The sequence below is a fragment of the Manis javanica genome, unplaced genomic scaffold (genome assembly GCF_040802235.1).
Source record: "Manis javanica isolate MJ-LG unplaced genomic scaffold, MJ_LKY HiC_scaffold_29, whole genome shotgun sequence".
In the NCBI taxonomy this organism is placed as follows: Eukaryota; Metazoa; Chordata; class Mammalia; order Pholidota; family Manidae; genus Manis; species Manis javanica.
In genome coordinates, this window is record NW_027332175.1 from 68,568 (window position 1) to 85,000 (window position 16,433).

At 55.5% G+C, this 16,433-nt stretch overlaps 1 protein-coding gene across 1 annotated transcript; it reads left to right on the forward strand.

The window, feature by feature from the left end:
- The first annotated feature begins 404 nt into the window (after nucleotides 1-404).
- On the forward strand, nucleotides 405-13,658 carry LOC140847647 (uncharacterized). Its single transcript, XM_073228378.1, has 4 exons — nucleotides 405-555; nucleotides 997-1,120; nucleotides 12,195-12,922; nucleotides 13,150-13,658. Exons 1-4 carry the CDS (start codon nucleotides 405-407, stop codon nucleotides 13,518-13,520), a joined length of 1,374 nt encoding a protein of 457 aa, XP_073084479.1. The 3' UTR covers nucleotides 13,521-13,658.
- Nucleotides 13,659-16,433: the final 2,775 nt, after the last annotated feature.

Below are 16,433 nucleotides of genomic sequence, written 5' to 3' on the forward strand. Positions count from 1 at the left end.
CTGGAAGCCTCCCGTGTATCACTTGAGCCCATTTGCCTCCAGTGTCTCCGGAGGTAAACGAGCCAGATTGGGGTGTTCACCCTTCCCGTGTGTGTTCTTAGGCTTTCAGTAGTATATCTGTCACAGCAGTCTGGCTTGGCATGTTCTAAAACGACGAAACCTTCTCACAGGGCACATCACTTGGCCATTTCTTAACCCATCATGGTTCCTGAGGGGAAGCCAAAGTCATACACGTACCTTGTACTCACTCGTGTCGGCAACCAAAGATGACAAATAAACCTCATGCTTGGTCCATTTGATAAGGGGCATTGGTTCCAGGGTTCTACAATTAAAACAGCAGTACTGCAGTGAACTTTCTGGACACGTCTCCGTGAGGAGAGTTGGCATGGCATGGCATGGCGAGAATGACCGTCGCCTATGAGGCCCACAGAATGGGTGAGTGCATCGGCATCTCCGAATCGACTAGGTGTTGCGGACCACTCTCCGGGGTAGTCGCAGAAGTCTCCCTGCTGCCAGCAAAGACGAGAGCCCGTGGCTCCAAACTCAGCCACGTGGGTAAGTATCGGGGTTCGGTGAGATTTTCACGTCCGCCCATCGAATGGCAGTGCCACGGTATCTCAAGCTTGTTTCCGTGTACAGTTCTCGTTCTCGGGCGACTGGTGAGAGGAAGCGGCCTGTCAGGGGAAAAGGGACTATTCCGGGATGCTCACCGGTGAATCACCCTTCCCAGATTCTTGGACCGGTGTCTTCATTTCCAGCGAGTCCTCCGTCAGTGACGTGGCACGCAATCAGAAGTTTGGATTCTAGCGCGAACGCATGTGTCGATGATCTCTGCTGTGTGTGCTTCGTGTCTGCTCTGGTATGCACAAGTCTTTCCTTTGCTTTGGTTTTCCTGGACAGATCTTGGATCCATCCTTCCTGACAGGAAGTGTCTGCAGAAATGGACAGCAGCATGTGTGCTCTGCCATTGAGTCACGGGTTATTTTCATCTTTCAGAAGCGTTCCCCCCACCCCCACCCCCACCCCCATGGAAGTTTGACGTCGATCTTGTGGAGCTATCCTGGATACCTATCAGCTCCACGATGGATATTTATGTGCCACGTTTCTCCAAGTTTCAGAGGTAGTAATTTTGCCTCCTGTTATTTCTGAATCTTAGACCGTTAGCATCATCAACTCCTGTAAAGCGTATCTGGTATTTTTATTTGTTTGAATAGAAGAACCTTAATCTATAGACTAGGTTCCAGAGAAGTCATTATAGATGCATTATAGACCGTCTGTGTGAGATCCTGTTGCGAGCATGTTACATCTTGTTCCAGAACACAGTGCAGCGTATCAGACCTCTAATATTTGGATGTGTATTTTGAACCCCCGCCCCCACCCCCACCCCCCCTCCCCCAACCCCCACATGTGAAATAGACTTTCACGGATGTCAATACAGTGCACGGGGTGGCTGGTGGGTGGGCAAAAAAAAAAAAAAAAAAAAAAAAAAAAAGGAAGAGGACTCCCTGAGGTATATACTTCGGCCAAAATACTGGGAGTCTTTCAACGTGAAAAGCACAGCAGAAATATGGACTTTTTAAAACACTACCTGACTGGTACGTGCAGTGTAAATCAACGAGATAAATACCCGGACCAGTAAAATGCTCACAAGAAATGATTTCCTATGAACTCTCAGTAGGCTTGTCCACGTCTAGCACTCACGCACGTAGGCCGTTTGGGCAGCCAAGCGAAAATTGCCTCTTAAACGATCAAGCATCAGAATCAGAGAGGAAGAGTTTGCAGTAGACTCACTGGCACCCGGATAGTTTAACGCACCTACATGTACATTTTACATCATAGTCAAAATCGGAGTTCTGGTACTCCCGTGGAGACATCTTGCTGAAATGCCACTAAAATGGTGGCCGCGTTCCAAGGACCTAAACAACAACACCAAAGAAAAAAAAAGAAGAAGAAAAAAGAAAAAAAGGCAATGCAGAGTTCAGTTCACTCCAACTATGTATGTTTTCAGTCGCTAGTCTGGACCAGGCATTAGGTCTAAGAAAATGATTCTCCTTTCTATGGAGTTTACAATCTAGTGAGACAAACTACTACAAGCGACGGAAGGAACTGTTTGTCTCTTTCTTTTGGTGCCTGCCTCTTACACGTTCGCACGTTGATTCTGTAAACCATTTCTGGTGAGTAAAATCAGCTTCCACCTCTCATCGGGAGAGTCATGTAGTTTCATGCGTAAGGTGGACGTGTTGTCACCGTCGACGGGACACCTGGGACTTGCAGCAGCAGCAGCAGCAGCAGCAGCAGCAGCAGCAGCAGCAGCAGCAGCAGCAGGAGCAGCCCAGAGTTCCAGACTGGGAAAGGAAGACTCGGGTCTGCTTTCAGTCTCCTGGACTTTCATTTCTCTGGCTCTGGGTGAACCAGCTTCCAGCGAGGCATCCAACGGAACTAGAGGAACTGTCGACTACCTGGCATCCTCTAGGAGTGCCACTTCTGGGCGGGTACACAAAAACTAGCCAAACTCCCAAAAGGCGTAAAGGAGGAGCACACTGGTAAGGTCCCATGAAATCCAGAGCTCCGAGGCGACTCTGGCTCAGTGGGAAGGCAAGAGGGGAATCGAGGCAAGGTGCAGGCCATGCTGGAAAGGAGTGCTCAAGTCCAGTGGGCCCGGCAGAGGAGGTGATGACCGATGGTTCTAAAACTTCCAGAAAATTCTAATAAAAGATGTTAGGCACGAATGCTGATTTCAGTGGAACTGAAATGGACGTGTCCTTGCGATGATCAGCTGCCTAAGTTTACCTACAGGCATGGAAGTGGATGGTATCTGCTAAATCTTTCCAGGCTCCAAGGCGAGGGGACGCCCTCCCACACAGAAAAGGCCGACCGAGACGACCGACCGGGGGTGTCGCACGGCTCTCTCTCTCTCTCTCTCTCTCTCTCTCTCTCTCTCTCTCTCTCTCTCTCTCTCTCTCCCTCCCTCCCTCCCTCCCTCTCTCTCTCTCTCTCTCTCTCCCTCCCTCCCTCTCTCTCTCTCTCCCCCCCCCCCCCCCCTCTCTCTCTCTCTCTCTCTCTCTCTCTCCCTCCCTCTCTCTCTCTCTCTCTCTCTCTCTCTCTCTCTCTCTCTCTCTCTCTCCCTCCCTCTCTCTCTCCCCTCCCCCCCCCCTCTCTCTCTCCCCCAGGCGGGAGCTTCCTCTTCAAGTTAAAGCCAGACACACACGCCTCTGGCTTGCCTTCTAAAGAACTGGGAGCGATGTCGATCCCCAGAGCCTGAACAGGAAGAAGAAGTGTCTTCTCTTCTGCCCACAAGCTTGGCCTCGATACAAACTCTCTAACGGAGAGGCTCGGCCCCCAAGAGAACTAGACAGTCTCATAAGGTGATGCAGCCAAATTTACTGTAACGCAAGGAAAGAAGATAGTCAAAAGTCCTGTGACCTACTTCAATGGGGGACTAGTTCTCTAAATCCTTTTGGTGAAAATCCAGTCTACTTATTGAGCTCCTTATCTTACAAAATTTGCAGGTTTTGTTTTGTTTTGTTTTTAAACCTGACTCCCCGAAACAGAAGAAATCTGTCTTCTGCAGTACGGCCTGGCTTTCAATGACTGGTGCTAGACTTGTAGCTGCATTTTCTTTCCAGGCCCCTGGACACACACAGTGCCTATCATTTCAGAGCCTTCATTCAGCCCTGTTAGTCTGGGGCCGTCGAATCCTCTACCCAGTTGTGTAAACTGCTCACCCTCAGAGTGTATTCTTGAGAACTGAGACACTTTGGGTCAAATGAGCTAAAAGGAAACAAGGCCATTGGATATCAGTGACTCAGATCTTTGTGTCGGTTTATCTGTCTGTCGGTGTACATGTTCTTTTATGAAAAGTATTGCTAGCTGTCGTCATTACATCTCGATCTGTGTGTCTGTGTGTCTAAGTGGGTCAATGAGAAATGTATTTCTACCTCCGGAGGGTATTAACAAAACTGATTTACAGACAAGCGCTTGTGAAAATCGGGCGTTCTAAAACTTCCAGGAAATTCTAATAATACAAGATGTTAGGCGTGAATGCTACCTTAAGTGGAACTGAAATGGACGTGTCCTTAGGATTATCAGCTGCGTCAGTTCACCTGCAGTCATTTAGGTGCATGTTATCTGCTAAATCTTTCAAGAATAAGATGCTTAGAGGCTTGACTCTGTCTCACATTCAGTCAAGGTTTCGTAAGCGGTCTAGCATAGTTAAGAATGAGTCAACTGAGTGTGTAGCAGGGGAACAGAACAGCTCACTAGTAATTGTGTGTGACAGTGTGTATACCCACCTACAGCCTGAGAATTTTGGTCGTAACCTAAAATCTTACAGTTTTGCTCGGTTTAGACATACTTACTCTGTGCCGAGTGGGATCGTGCCGTAAAGCACGCGATTCCGGAAATTATTCAAGGTGCTCATCCATTTGTCAATCTAAAGAATGCTAGTGTGACAGTTTACAGTAGCCTACTTCTCAGTGTTCACTGAAAATTGAAGTTCCTAATGGTTTTTTTGAATTTTACCTCAAACTATTCAAAGTCATGAGGAAAACATTTGTGCGTGCTAAAAAAATGGGTCTTTGGATAAAAGGAAGTAATAACCTTGTTCTAAAGTACAGCTGTTTCTTAAAAGAGGGAGAACACGGATGTGTAAGGAAAGTTGTGGAAGGCTTGTGGAAAAGTGGATATAGTCATGCTCTGTGAAATAAAAGCGAATGAGTCTCGATATCAAGGACACGGCAAAATCCGAATTTTGTTTTCAGTGAAAAAGACAACGTTTTCTTGAACGGTTAGTCAGTCTGCTGCTCTTCATGTGGAAAGATTGCAAGAGGTTTTCGCATTGTTTTATCAAAGCAGTTCCTCATGCTGAAAGTCTCAAGGAGTCGTCTGAGTATTGAAGAAAATGAGATCTCCCTATGAAAAGGACTAAAAGCTAAACGTTGTTCACGACTGTGGAACCCTCTCTATTTGCCTTTGAGGTATTTTGTGGTCGCTCTGGTTAAGTGGATAAGTACGGCTTCTTGGCAACGTATCTATCATCTTACTGAAGCAAGTGCGGAAGAAACTTTCTTCTGACAGCGTCCCAGCATCAAGTTCAAAAAGGTGCTTATACCTCTACCTACCTCTGATATTCTCCAGAGGGCCCCTGGAACATGTCAGAGGAATTTTTTCTCCTCGTCGGGGAAAATATCTGGCTATTTTGGCCTATTTCTCTGACACACACACACACACACACACACACACACACACACACACACACACACACACACACACACAGACACAGACATTTCTTTATTTGTTTATTTCTTTACCTGGAGAGCACTGCCAAAGGGAATGATGCTAAACTTTGTGACTGAATGTTTTGTGTTACAAAAATATCCGGATTTCCTTATGTCCACTGTCTTAGAGTAAGCTCTCTCATCAGATCTTTAACCATTGTCATTTGTAAGTCTTTTTTCATCTCTAGTCACTGGTTTATTACTCCTAAGCCAGTCGAGAACTACATTTCAGCAGAACAGGTATTAGTTACCTAGGGCTACGTCAACTAAGGAAGATGATTTTGTGGCCTTTTGTTTCAAGTGTTGCTGATAAGCTGCCAACAGTTTAGTCAATGACTATCTGTATAAGCAGACTTGAAACTTCATCTTCCTACCTGATCCCTCCAGAATTTAAAAACTGTCCGTGACTATTTTTATACCTCGTGGCAGTCTGTTTATTCGCATGATTTCAATAGGAATCAGCTTTCCCTGTCAGAGGACCCGTTAAAAACACTGGTTATATTAGCAAGGCTTTGACTGGAATGTGATACCCGAGAGGCACGTGTGTAAACTCAGATAGGAACGGACAGCTTTAAGGAACTAAGGCTGTCTTGATAAAGCCAACAAAGCCCCTTGGAAGAGCAGGCCTGGTACCTTGCTTACAGGGTTCCCAGCAGCCTGATGAGGTTGAGTGAGGAAGGTCACTTCCTGGCAGGTACGGGAACCTCAGGATGTCTCGGGGACCTCCAGAAGGGAGGAATTCGCCCAAATCCACAGGCACTGCAGGCACAACCCCATGGCTAGTCTGGCTTGGCTATCTGGCCTCACGGGGGCCCTTGAAAGTTCCATCTGAAATTCCTTGTGAAAAGTGCCAGTAAAGCCCATTTTAAAAAGCCTATGTAACCGATGGCTCCTCTTGATGCATTTATGCAAATAATCGAGCCAAAGGCGAGTGATTTTCTAGAGGAAAGTATCGTTTCAATCACACCGCCTTTATCTGTACTACATCCTACTACCAGTCACTGGGACAGAAACTGAATTCAGAATTCTAGTTTCCCCAGAAAATATCTGGCTACGATTCTCCAGATGTGTTAGTTTCTCCCCCCCCCCCCCCCCCCCCCCGCCCCATCATTTCTATTAAAGTTTCACTCTTTCCGGTTCTCATATTCCACCATGCATTCTTCATCTCATCACGTTGGTCCTTCCGGAATGGAAAATCCAACTGCAGATGTTGCTATTTAACCTAATAACGCCATTGGTTCTATCTTGCCTAGAGGCCACAACACTGCACATAGTCATAGAAAAGGAACCCGGAATAGAAGTGCCCATCTTCCGAGGGCCTCCTCAACTGACCGCTGATGGAGACCTGACTGCGCCCTTTAGTGCACCCCTTCTCAGCATGGAGCAGCCAGAGCGGTCGTCATCGCCCCCTTTCCCTAGCAGCAGCTAGGGTCTCCATCTGTAGAGGGGGGAATGAGACAGGGACCGTGGGCTTAGACAGGGTAGGGTGAGGGCCTCCGGAGAAAGCAAGGCAAGACATTCACGGTCAAAGCCATGTCACAATCCATGTAAAGTCCCTATCGAAACTCTGTGTTCAGCGGTATGCAGAGTCGAGGTCACACTAATTGTGTAGGGTCGAGACACTAGACTAGGAATGTAGACATCTTCAGTGAGATCAGTTCAAGGTCAGAAGGCCAGGAGCGACTCGGCCCGGAATGTTTTCAGTGTTCGGCAAGGTGATCTCAGCATAACCCGTGACTTCACTGTCAACAGCCCTGGCAGACAGACAACAACCCAGCCGGCCCATCTTGAGGGCAGGGCAGCGCACGGCAGGTGGTGTTAAGTCCACACCCTAAGCCCTCAAAATTCTCAAAAATCCTCCACTGCCTCTAAATCCCCTAGACAGCACACCACTGCAGACTCTCTTGTCCCCTCCTGGGGTGAGCCAGGAGCCCCTTCTGTCCCGTCCGCCCCCCCCACCCCCCAAACACCACCACCTCTCTCACTGTATTTCTAAACAAAGAAAGCCTCTCCCTGGCTCTCCTACCTTGGGTGTCTGTGAAACTCATCCTTGGACTTTGCAAACAAGAACCCTGGCATCGTCAACTCAAAGAATCGGGTGGCCACTGGAAAGACTTCCTAGCTTTCTCCACCTACGTGGTTATCCTCCATGGGGTTCTTTCCCTCTGGGTACCTAGTTTCTCCCTGGCCTTCAGAGTCAAGAAGACCCTTCACCAGAAAACTCCCAGGGGGGTGCTGAATATCACCTTCCGATCTTGCCAGGTAGTGACTCCGCAACTACTCACTCTTCTTTCTTTGAAAATATCTTGTCGGTTTCCAGCCAGGACAGAGATGAAATATCTTTGGCACTATTGAAAAACACCCCATTGGCTGTAAGGGGTTGAACTCCCCAAAGAGGGTGCACAGAGGACATGACCCTCCGAGGCTCCAGAGCCACTGGCAGAGACAGCAGCAGGGAGGAATGGACACCCCACCCACCCTGGCCATAGGTGCCAGGTAGGCAGAAAGCCAAGCCCAGGTGTAGGATGTTCTGAAAAACAGTGAAACAAAGAAAAGAAAGAAAGAAAGAAAGAACGAAAGAAAGAAAGAAAAAGAAAGGGTAAGAAGGCAGTGGCTATTTACCTGGGAGACAAAGGCTCCTCCTTAACAAATATGTCTGGATTTGGAAAGGAAGAGGCAGTGTTATTATCCTGCCTTGCTTGGACCCTACAGACACAGATTCGGAAGAGCTGCTTCCGGCAAAGATGTGGGCTTCTGCCAGTTCTTCCAGGATGCTCTCTCTACAGGCTCTGGTCCCTACCAGATTTCCCCTTAGTGGCTGTGGAAGGGAACAAAGTAGCAGTTGGAGTTACATTCAGCGTTACAGTCCTTCCTTTCTCCCCCACACTGACTTCACATCCTCCCCCCCCCCCCCCCATATTTTCTCCCCCCTCATACATATCCTATCAAGGCTTCTTTGTCATTCGCTTTCTGTAACGACGCTTTCATCGAGGCTATCTATGCTGGGATCTGGAAGACTTTGCTTAGATTCTAGTTGGAATGCTCCTCCTAGTGGCCAAAGTTCTTCTAGGTCGTCATCACCCTGAGGGCTGGCAGCGATTTTTCAGAGCCCTCGCTGGAACCCGTGGGATTTTCTAACATATTTTGGTCCAGCCGTGTCTGGCCACCAATGGTGCTGTCACTCACTTTTCTGTCCCATCGCTCCCAGGGTCTCCAACAGGATGGTTATGAAGCAAACTCTTCAGCACGTACAATGAGCTGAGGACGATTTGGCTAGATACTCACAGCCTCCAGACCCATGGTTTCTGGTGACGGAAGGTGGCGCCCCTGCCTAACTTTTTCAAGTTTCTAGGATTCTCCTCCCTGCTGCCCACTGACAAATCCAAAACTCTCTGGAGACCGACATGGAGAGGGAGACAGAGGGAGAGAGGGAGAGAGGGGGAGAGAGGGGGGGGGGGCGGGGAGAGATGGAGATGGAGATGCATGTCGGAAGACATCAAAGGGCTTCGTGAGCCCTGTACGATGCTAGCCAGAAGGAGGGGACTGGACTGAGGCCTGGGACAGGGACAGGAGGAGTCTGCTTCACCAGCAGCAGCCGGGCACGGTGAACGGGATCCCTGTGTCCGCCCGCCTCAAGAAACAGGGCATGTTTAAGAAGGGTGCGGGGCCTGGAGGGGAGTTTGGGGGTTGGGGGGCAGGCCCACACCCCACACCCCAAAAGCGTGTCCCAGGTGTTCCAGTTGCACATTGCACTTGCACGGGGGAAGCGTGGGGACCCGTTTCCAGGTGGGGTGTGTGTGATGTGTGAGGTCAAGGGGCTTTGGTGAAGATTGTCCCGCCGTTTGGTTTTGCTCGCTGGCTGGCTGGCTGGCTGGCTGGCTGGCTGGCTGGCTCGGCCCCCGACCCCCCATCGCCCGGCCCTGGCGTCTTTTTCCAGGGCATGGATGTCTGACAGCCCTGATCCCCGTGGGCAGGGAGGCAGTCGGTCAGGGCTTTCCTCCCGTGAGTGGCCTTGGCACACCTTTGCGGGTAGGGTGGGGGCGTTGTGTATTTTCCTCGGTCGGCTCTTGCCTCTGCCGCCACAAAGAATGGAAGTGCAGAGACACGGTAATGAAGCAGCAGACCAAACGTTTTAGTGTAAGTGACTGAAAGAAAGAGAGGAAAAGTGCAGGCCACCTCAGGGAGGAGGGGCGCCCTCGCCCTGAGAGGTTTCCGTTTTATTGGAAGAGATCAAGTGCACACTTGGAGAGAGGGGAGTGTGAGCTACCTCATCGCAGAGAAGAGGCGTGAGATACAGTTTGAAGGCATGAGCTTAGAAAGTGCGGGCGAGCTCAGAGAGAGGAGCGCACCTACGGTTTCAGAGTCGGGTTTTTTTTTTTTTTTTTTTTATAGGCTAGGCAGTGGACGATGATCAGGAATGCTGCGACCCCGGGCCAGTTGCTGACCGGCCAAAGTGCCCCAGAATATTCATCTTTGTTCAGACATTAAGTTTCTTCCTTCCTTCCTTCCTTCCTTCCTTCCTTCCTTCCTTCCTTCCTTCCTTCCTTCCTTCCTTCCTTCCTTCCTTCCTTTCCTTCCTTCATCCCTCCCTCCCTCCCTCCCTCTCCTCCTCCTCCTCCTCCTCCTCCTTTCTCCCCCACACTGACTTCACATCCTCCCCCCCCCCACCCCCTTGTCCAAGGTTGCACAGCTGCTCAGTGGTTGAACTGGGACATTAACTCAAGTCCATTGGGTCCAAATGGAACAATAACACTGGAACTGGAAACGTTTTAGTAGCAAAAATAACTATCAGAACAACTAGTAATGTGCCCTGGACACTTGCTGTGTGCCGGGCACCTTGCTCAGCTCGCCGTTGTTCATGCAGGCCTCACACCAACCTCCTCCTCGTCCTCCTCGTCCTCCTCGTCCTCCTCGTCCTCCTCTTCCTCCTCCTCCTCCTCTTCTTCTTCTTCTTCTTCTTCTTCTTCTTCTTCTTCTTCTTCTTCTTCTTCTTCTTCTTCTTCTTCTTCTTCTTTCACACAAGAAAATATACTTCGTCGATCCCTCTCCTGAATAATCAGCTTCTGTGTGGAAACATATTAGTCAAGATGGTCTGCCTTGCCTCCAGTGGGGGCTGAGGCACCATCGGTTTGATTAAAATGCAATCTTAGCTTTAAGACAGAATTCTTCTTGAAGAGGCTGGTGCTTTGAGCAGGTGCTCAAGTCAGTCTGACGCTGGTATGTGCTCACTGACACGAGAAAAGCATAGGCTATGGCTGAGATGCTTTTCTTCACCTGGGGAGTATTCACACTTCTAGGCCAAGTTGCTCCTGGGCTGTGAGATTTGTATCTTTTAACTGGTTTACTCTCTGAGGCCCTTGTAATACGCTTACCGGCCTTCTCCTCTTCCCAGCCCGCTCCTCTCTCTGTGTTCCTGCCAAACACATGTGCCCGGAGTTCTGTTGGGTTTACGCCGGTTTTGTGGGGGTGTCTGTCCATCGGCCGACATCATGACGAGGTCTCCGTGGGGTTGGAGCCTTTCCTTTATTCCTGTTTCCTGACAAGGCCGTCTGTGGCGATTCCGGTGACTTTGCCTGTCCCTCCCTAGGTCTTTAGGAAGAGAAACGTGTCCTTACAAAGAACACCCACCGTGTGTATATATACACGTGGAATCATAGGTATAGGTGTCTATGGGTACACGGGCACGCACGCCTATGAACGCGTGAGCGTATGCATGCGTGCTTACGTGTATGTGCGTGCTTACTCTTTTCTTTCAATGCCAGAGGAAAATGCTACTCCTTGTGCTTGTTCTTCTTCTTGCTCTTGTCGTTGTTGTTCTTGCTCCTCTTTTCTTTCTTCTTGGTGTCCTTTCTTATCTTCTTCTTTCTTCTTGTTCTTTACCTCTTTTCTTCCTCTTCCATCTTCTACTTATTTGCTTTTTTTCTCTCTCCTTCTTCCTGTTCATGTGCCTCTTCTTTCTTCTTCTTCTTCCTTCTGTTGCTTTTCTTTCTCTCTCTCGCTCTCTCATCCTTTCTCCTTCCTTTTTTCCCTTCCTTTCTCTTTCTCTGCTGTCTTCCCCCCCTTTCTCTGTTCTCTCTCCCTCTCCCTCTCCCTCTCCCTCTCCCTCTCTCTCTCTCTCTCTCTCTCTCTCTCTCTCTCTCTCTCCTCTCCTGTTCCTCCCTCCCTCCCTCCCTCCCTCCCTCCCTCCCTCCCTCCCTGTCTCCCTCCCTCCCTCCCTCCCTCCCTTCCTTTTCTTTGGGGTGGGGATATCATTAGTGTACAACTACATGAGCAGCATGATGTTTACTATGCCTTCCCCATCACCACGTCCCCCCCTCACCACCCCCGACCCCGACATGCCGCATGACGGTCACTGTCCATGAGCGTAGTAAGATGCTATAGAATCGCCACTTGTCTTCTCTGTGTTGTATGACCCCCCCCCCCCCCACATTATGTCTGCCAATAGTAATGTCCCCCCTTTCCTCCCCCCCTTGTCCCTCCCTTCCCACCCACCCTCCCCAGTCCCTTTCCCTTTGGTAACGGTTAGTCCATTCTTGGGTTCTGTGAGTCTACTGCTGTTTTGTTCCTTCAGTTTGTATTCTTTGATGTTGATGTTGGAAGGTCTTCTTCATGTGGTACCGTAATTCGTTTTCTGGGTAGCCAGATTAGGCTTTGGTCCTCGGTATGAACACAAACCACCCCTTTGCCCGCCCTCTGATGGGACCTTTATACCGTGGTGAGGAACCGATTGGAGACCGCCACACAGGAACTGCCTCTTATTTTATTTCATGTCATGTCATGTCATGTCATGTCATGTCATGTCATGTCATGTCATGTCATGTCATGTCTCATGTCACGTCGTTTCATTTCAGAGAACGAAATATGATCCGAGAAATGTACTCCAGGGTGGCCGTTTCTGACGAGATTCGTTCTTCCTAGGCGACAGCGTGGGGGTGAGTTTCCGTCGGTGGGTGTCCTCCTTCCTCCCTTTGTATTCCCTCGCGTTGCGGGTGGGTGGGGAGCCCCGGGGCGGCCCGGGATCGGATGGGGGAACCTTCGAGGCGGCCGGTGGCGAGCTCTCGCCGGCCCTGCGATCCGGATCCGTCCCGCGGACGGATCGATCGGCGCCGGTTGTCGGGCGCCACCTGCCGGCCGCTTTTATGCGGCCTGTTCCCTCTCGAGCTGCGGTGACGCCCGGCAAGGGACAGGACGTGGCCACGGTTCCCCGAGGCGGACTTCCAGGAGGACGCGGGCAGTGGGCGCTGCAGGCCCGGTCGTGCTGGGGCGCCGGCGCGCGCTGCGCTCGCCGGAGACTGCAGCCGCGGATTCGCCATCTCCGCCGGTGGCTGTCGCCGCGCTCGCTCCCTCGGTGGCCTGGGCCCTGGGAGGCCGCCCGCACGGGTCGACTAGCAGCCGCCGCCGGTGTCCCTCCGCCCGCGGGGACCCCGGGGACCCCCCCCCCAACCCCGGCCGACCGAGACGCGGCTGCGGCGGAGAGGGAGGGAGACGCAGACGCAGGAGGGAGGGGAGAGAGAGGTGTTCGCGCGCCGTGCCGCGCGCCGCCCTTTCTCTGTTCGTTCTCCGTGGCGTGGCCAGGCGCTCCGTGCGTGTCACGCGTCTGCCCGGGCCTCCGCTCCGCTCGCTCGGCTCGGCGTCCGGCTCCGGAGGTGGGGGCTGTGGCCACGTGGCGTACGGGGTGGTCCCTGTGGGGCTCCGCGGGCCCTGCCTGCGGTCCCTCGTGTGGGATCCGGTCGTCCTAGGCGGCGCTTACGGTGGGGGAGGCGGATTTGGCCCCTTGCCCCGCCGCGCCGGGCCCTCCATTCCGGATGTGTGGATGGGATGGGCCGGCCCGGCCCGGCCGGCCCGGCCGGCCCGGCATGGTTTTCTTTTACAGGAGTCTCGTCTCTTGGAAGGACTCCCCTCCCTCCCTCCCTCCCTCCGGCCGACGTGTCTCGCGGAGGTGGGGACCGACCGGCGGCTGGGACAGGGAAGGGTGACCCCCGACTCCGCTGCCGCTGCCGCTGCCGCTGCCGCTGCCGCTGCCGCTGCCGCTGCCGCTGCCGCTGCCGCTGCCGCTGCCGCTGCTGCCGCTGCCGCTGCCGTGTGTCCCCGGGCCTCCCTGCTGTCGCCCCACCGCCCCGCCGCCTGTCCGACCCCTCCCCCCCCCCCCCCCCCCCCCCCCCCCCCCCCCCCCCCCACCCCCCCCCCCCACAGGGTCGACCAGATGGCCCCGGGGGCCCTGGAGCCCTGGTGACAGTGGAGTGATGCTGGGGGGGATTGGGCCCGGTGGCCAGGCCACGCGCTCGGCAGGGCGGGGGACCCCGCTGTCCGTGGGGAGGCCCTGTGATTCCTCTCTGGAGAGGTGGTCCGTTTGTACCTGCAGAGAGGTGCTGACACCCTGTCACTCGGTGCTTGTCGCTGAGGGACTCTGGGACCTCTCTTGGACGCGCGTGGCACGCCTCCGGGCTTCTTGGGCGTGTGTGCGGCCGGCCGGATACCCGGCTCCGCTCCTGTATTCCTGAGGCCGCCGCCCGCGCGGGCCTGTGCGCTGGCTCTTGCCGCGTGTGCTCGGGAAGGTCCCGACCAGGGTGCTGCCACCCTCTGGTGCCTGGTTGCCGCAAGGGCGGTGGGGGAGGAGGAGCCGTGCCGTGTGCGCGTGTGGGTCCTCTGAACGCCCCCGCGTGGTGCTCTCCCTGCCTGCCGTTTGTGTGCCTGGGTCGCCGCGGTCGTGATGGATTCCCCCGCGACCCACCCCTGGAAGCTCTTGTGCCTCCTGCGTCGGGCGCTGGTCTGCTGTGGGGTTCTCTCGACTGCACCGCCCTCCTCTTACTCTTGGGGGGGACGGGCGGGCCTGGTGGAGGCGGAAAGCGGGCCCCCGTCGCCGGTTCCTGTCCTCAGCGGGCCGCCCTCCCCCCCCCCCCCCTCTCTCCCACACACGCGGGGGCGTCCCCGTGTGCTCCCGATCGATGTGGTGATCTCGCGCTCTCCTGGGCTGGGCCTGAACCGCGCCAGACCGAGGGACAGACGTTCAGAGCGAACGGGACTGCTCTTCTCGTTGTGCGCGCGGGGCCCCTCGCCTCTTGCCCGGTCCCCGCCCACGCCCCCATCCGCTGCTGGGCGGTGTGGTGTCGGGTGAGAAGGGAAAAGAGAGGCCAGGGGCGTGCAGAGTCCGGCCCGATCTCGTCCTCCCGCCCTCTGCCTGGTGGCGTGGGCGGGCCCGGGGTCCCTGGACGCAGCGGACACCCTCGCCGTTGGCCTGTCGGCCGTGTCCTCGCGGGCGGGCCTCTCTCCCGTGGTAGGGAAGGGAGGCCGCCACGCCGCCACGCGGCGAGCCCTTCTCCGTGGTCCCGCCGGCGTGTGCTGCTCGTTCCTCTGCGGTGCTCCTGGAGCGCTCCGGGTCGCCCGTCAGGTGCCCGAGGCCGAGTGGTGGTGTCGTTCCCCGCCCCCAGCAAGCTTTCCCCTGCTCGGCTTGCTGCTGCCGCAGGGTGGAGTGGAGTTGGGAGAGCAGTGCCTTGCCTTGGAGGCGTTCCCGCGAACGAGGGGGGGTCGAGGCGGTAAGGGAGGCACGCCCGGCCCGCGCCCCTCCCCACCACACCCGTGGTGTGTGGGTAGGGGGGGGTTGTGAGGCCCGGGGCGGTAGGGTGCCTCGTCGTCCCGCTCGCGTGCCGCGGGGGGCCGACTCAGCCAGGCGCTGGCGGCGCGTGAGTGTGCGACTGCTGCGGTGGGCCGAGCCAGGGACGCGGGGGTCCCGTGGCCGTCTTGGGCCGGGCTTACCCGCCTCACTGGCTCCTTTTGTTAGCTCTCTGGCGTGCTGTATTGGACGGGAGGGCCCCGTTGCGCGCCTCCAGTGCCACGCGAGAACAGGGAGGCAAAAGGGCGAGCCTGAGGGCCCCACAGCCCCGGGCTCGCGGCCCCCAGCCGTGACCGCTCATGTCGCCGGCCTGTGCTTAATTTTTTATACCGTTAACATTCTAAAAGAATGTTTTTTTTTACCCCTACCGCAGACCCCTCCCCCCTCCCCCCACCTCCACTCTGAGCCCTCGTGAGGAAGAGCGCGCCCGACCGCCTTGTCCCTCCTTTTCCTTGTCAGCCAGGCGGCCTGGTGTGTGGGTCCGAGCCGTGGTGCTCTGGTGGGTCGGGGAGCGATACGCCCTCGGTGAGAAAAGCCTTCTCTAGCGATCCGAGAGGGTGCCTTGGGGTACCGGACCCCCCAGCCGCTGCCCCTCCTTTTCTGCGCGTAGTGGGCAGAGCTCCCCCTCCCCGGTGGTGAGGGAGTCCGCCGGCCTCCCGCCCCCCCCCTTACCGCAGGTGGCGGGGGTGGAGCTGAGCGCCGCTCTTTGCCTACCGCGGCCCGCGCCTCCCCCTTCGGAATCGGGGGAGGGTCCCGCGGGCCTTGGCCGGGCGTCCGCCACGCGTGGAGGCGCGGTGGGTGGAGCAGGAGGAAGGAAAGGACGGGGCCCGGGTCCCCGAGCCTCCGCGCCCCGCCCCCGCTGCGAGCGGCTGCCCGTCCGCTCCCGTCCCGAGCTGCAACCGGCAGCGGTGCTTTCGGCAGGTGTATGTGGTGTGAGCAGGGGCCGCCTCGTTCGGGCGGCCTCTCCCTGGGGGCCGCGGTCCTGGAGTGGGCCCGCCCGGATGGGTGGAGAGAGGACGGGCAAGGGCAGCAAGAGGCCGGCACCCGCCGCCCTGCTGCTGCGGTGGACGCTTCACGAGAGCACCCAGGGCCCTGCCCTCGTGGTGGGGTGGGGATCTGTCCGGCGGGGGAGCCTCGAAGGGCTGCTGGCTATCCTGGGCGGTGCGGGACCGCCCTCGTGCGTGGGGGCGGTGGGATCCCGCGCCTGCTGTACCCGGCCCCGCCTGGTCGTGCCCCGAGGCTCCCGTCCGGACTGGTGCCCGCTCTGCCCTCGGTGTGTGAACGCGCACCCCCACGGCCCGCCTCCCCGTCGCCGCCGGCAGGCAAGTGCCGTGCCGCGCGCCGCCTCCGCAGATGCGACCTTCTCCTGGCGTGTTGCCGCCTAACTGTCCGGGAGCCTAAAGCGCCCCTGATCCCGGGGGGGACGTCGCTTCCCCCCCCCCCGCCCCCGCCCCCCGTAGCCGCGGCGGGGCGGGGCGTCTCGGCGTGAGGCGCTCTCGGCACCCGGCGTTGGAAGGGAGTGGTTCCGTGCGGCGGTCGGGCGCGGT

Bases quoted from the DNA above. Each gene is read 5' to 3' on its own strand.
- LOC140847647 (XM_073228378.1), top strand. From the start codon at position 405: ATGACCGTCGCCTATGAGGCCCACAGAATGGGTGAGTGCATCGGCATC. The intron at 556-996 runs GTAAGTATCGGG...TTCATCTTTCAG, and splicing joins CTCCAAACTCAGCCACGTGG to AAGCGTTCCCCCCACCCCCA. The intron at 12,923-13,149 runs GTGGGGGCTGTG...TTTCTTTTACAG, and splicing joins CTCGGCGTCCGGCTCCGGAG to GAGTCTCGTCTCTTGGAAGG.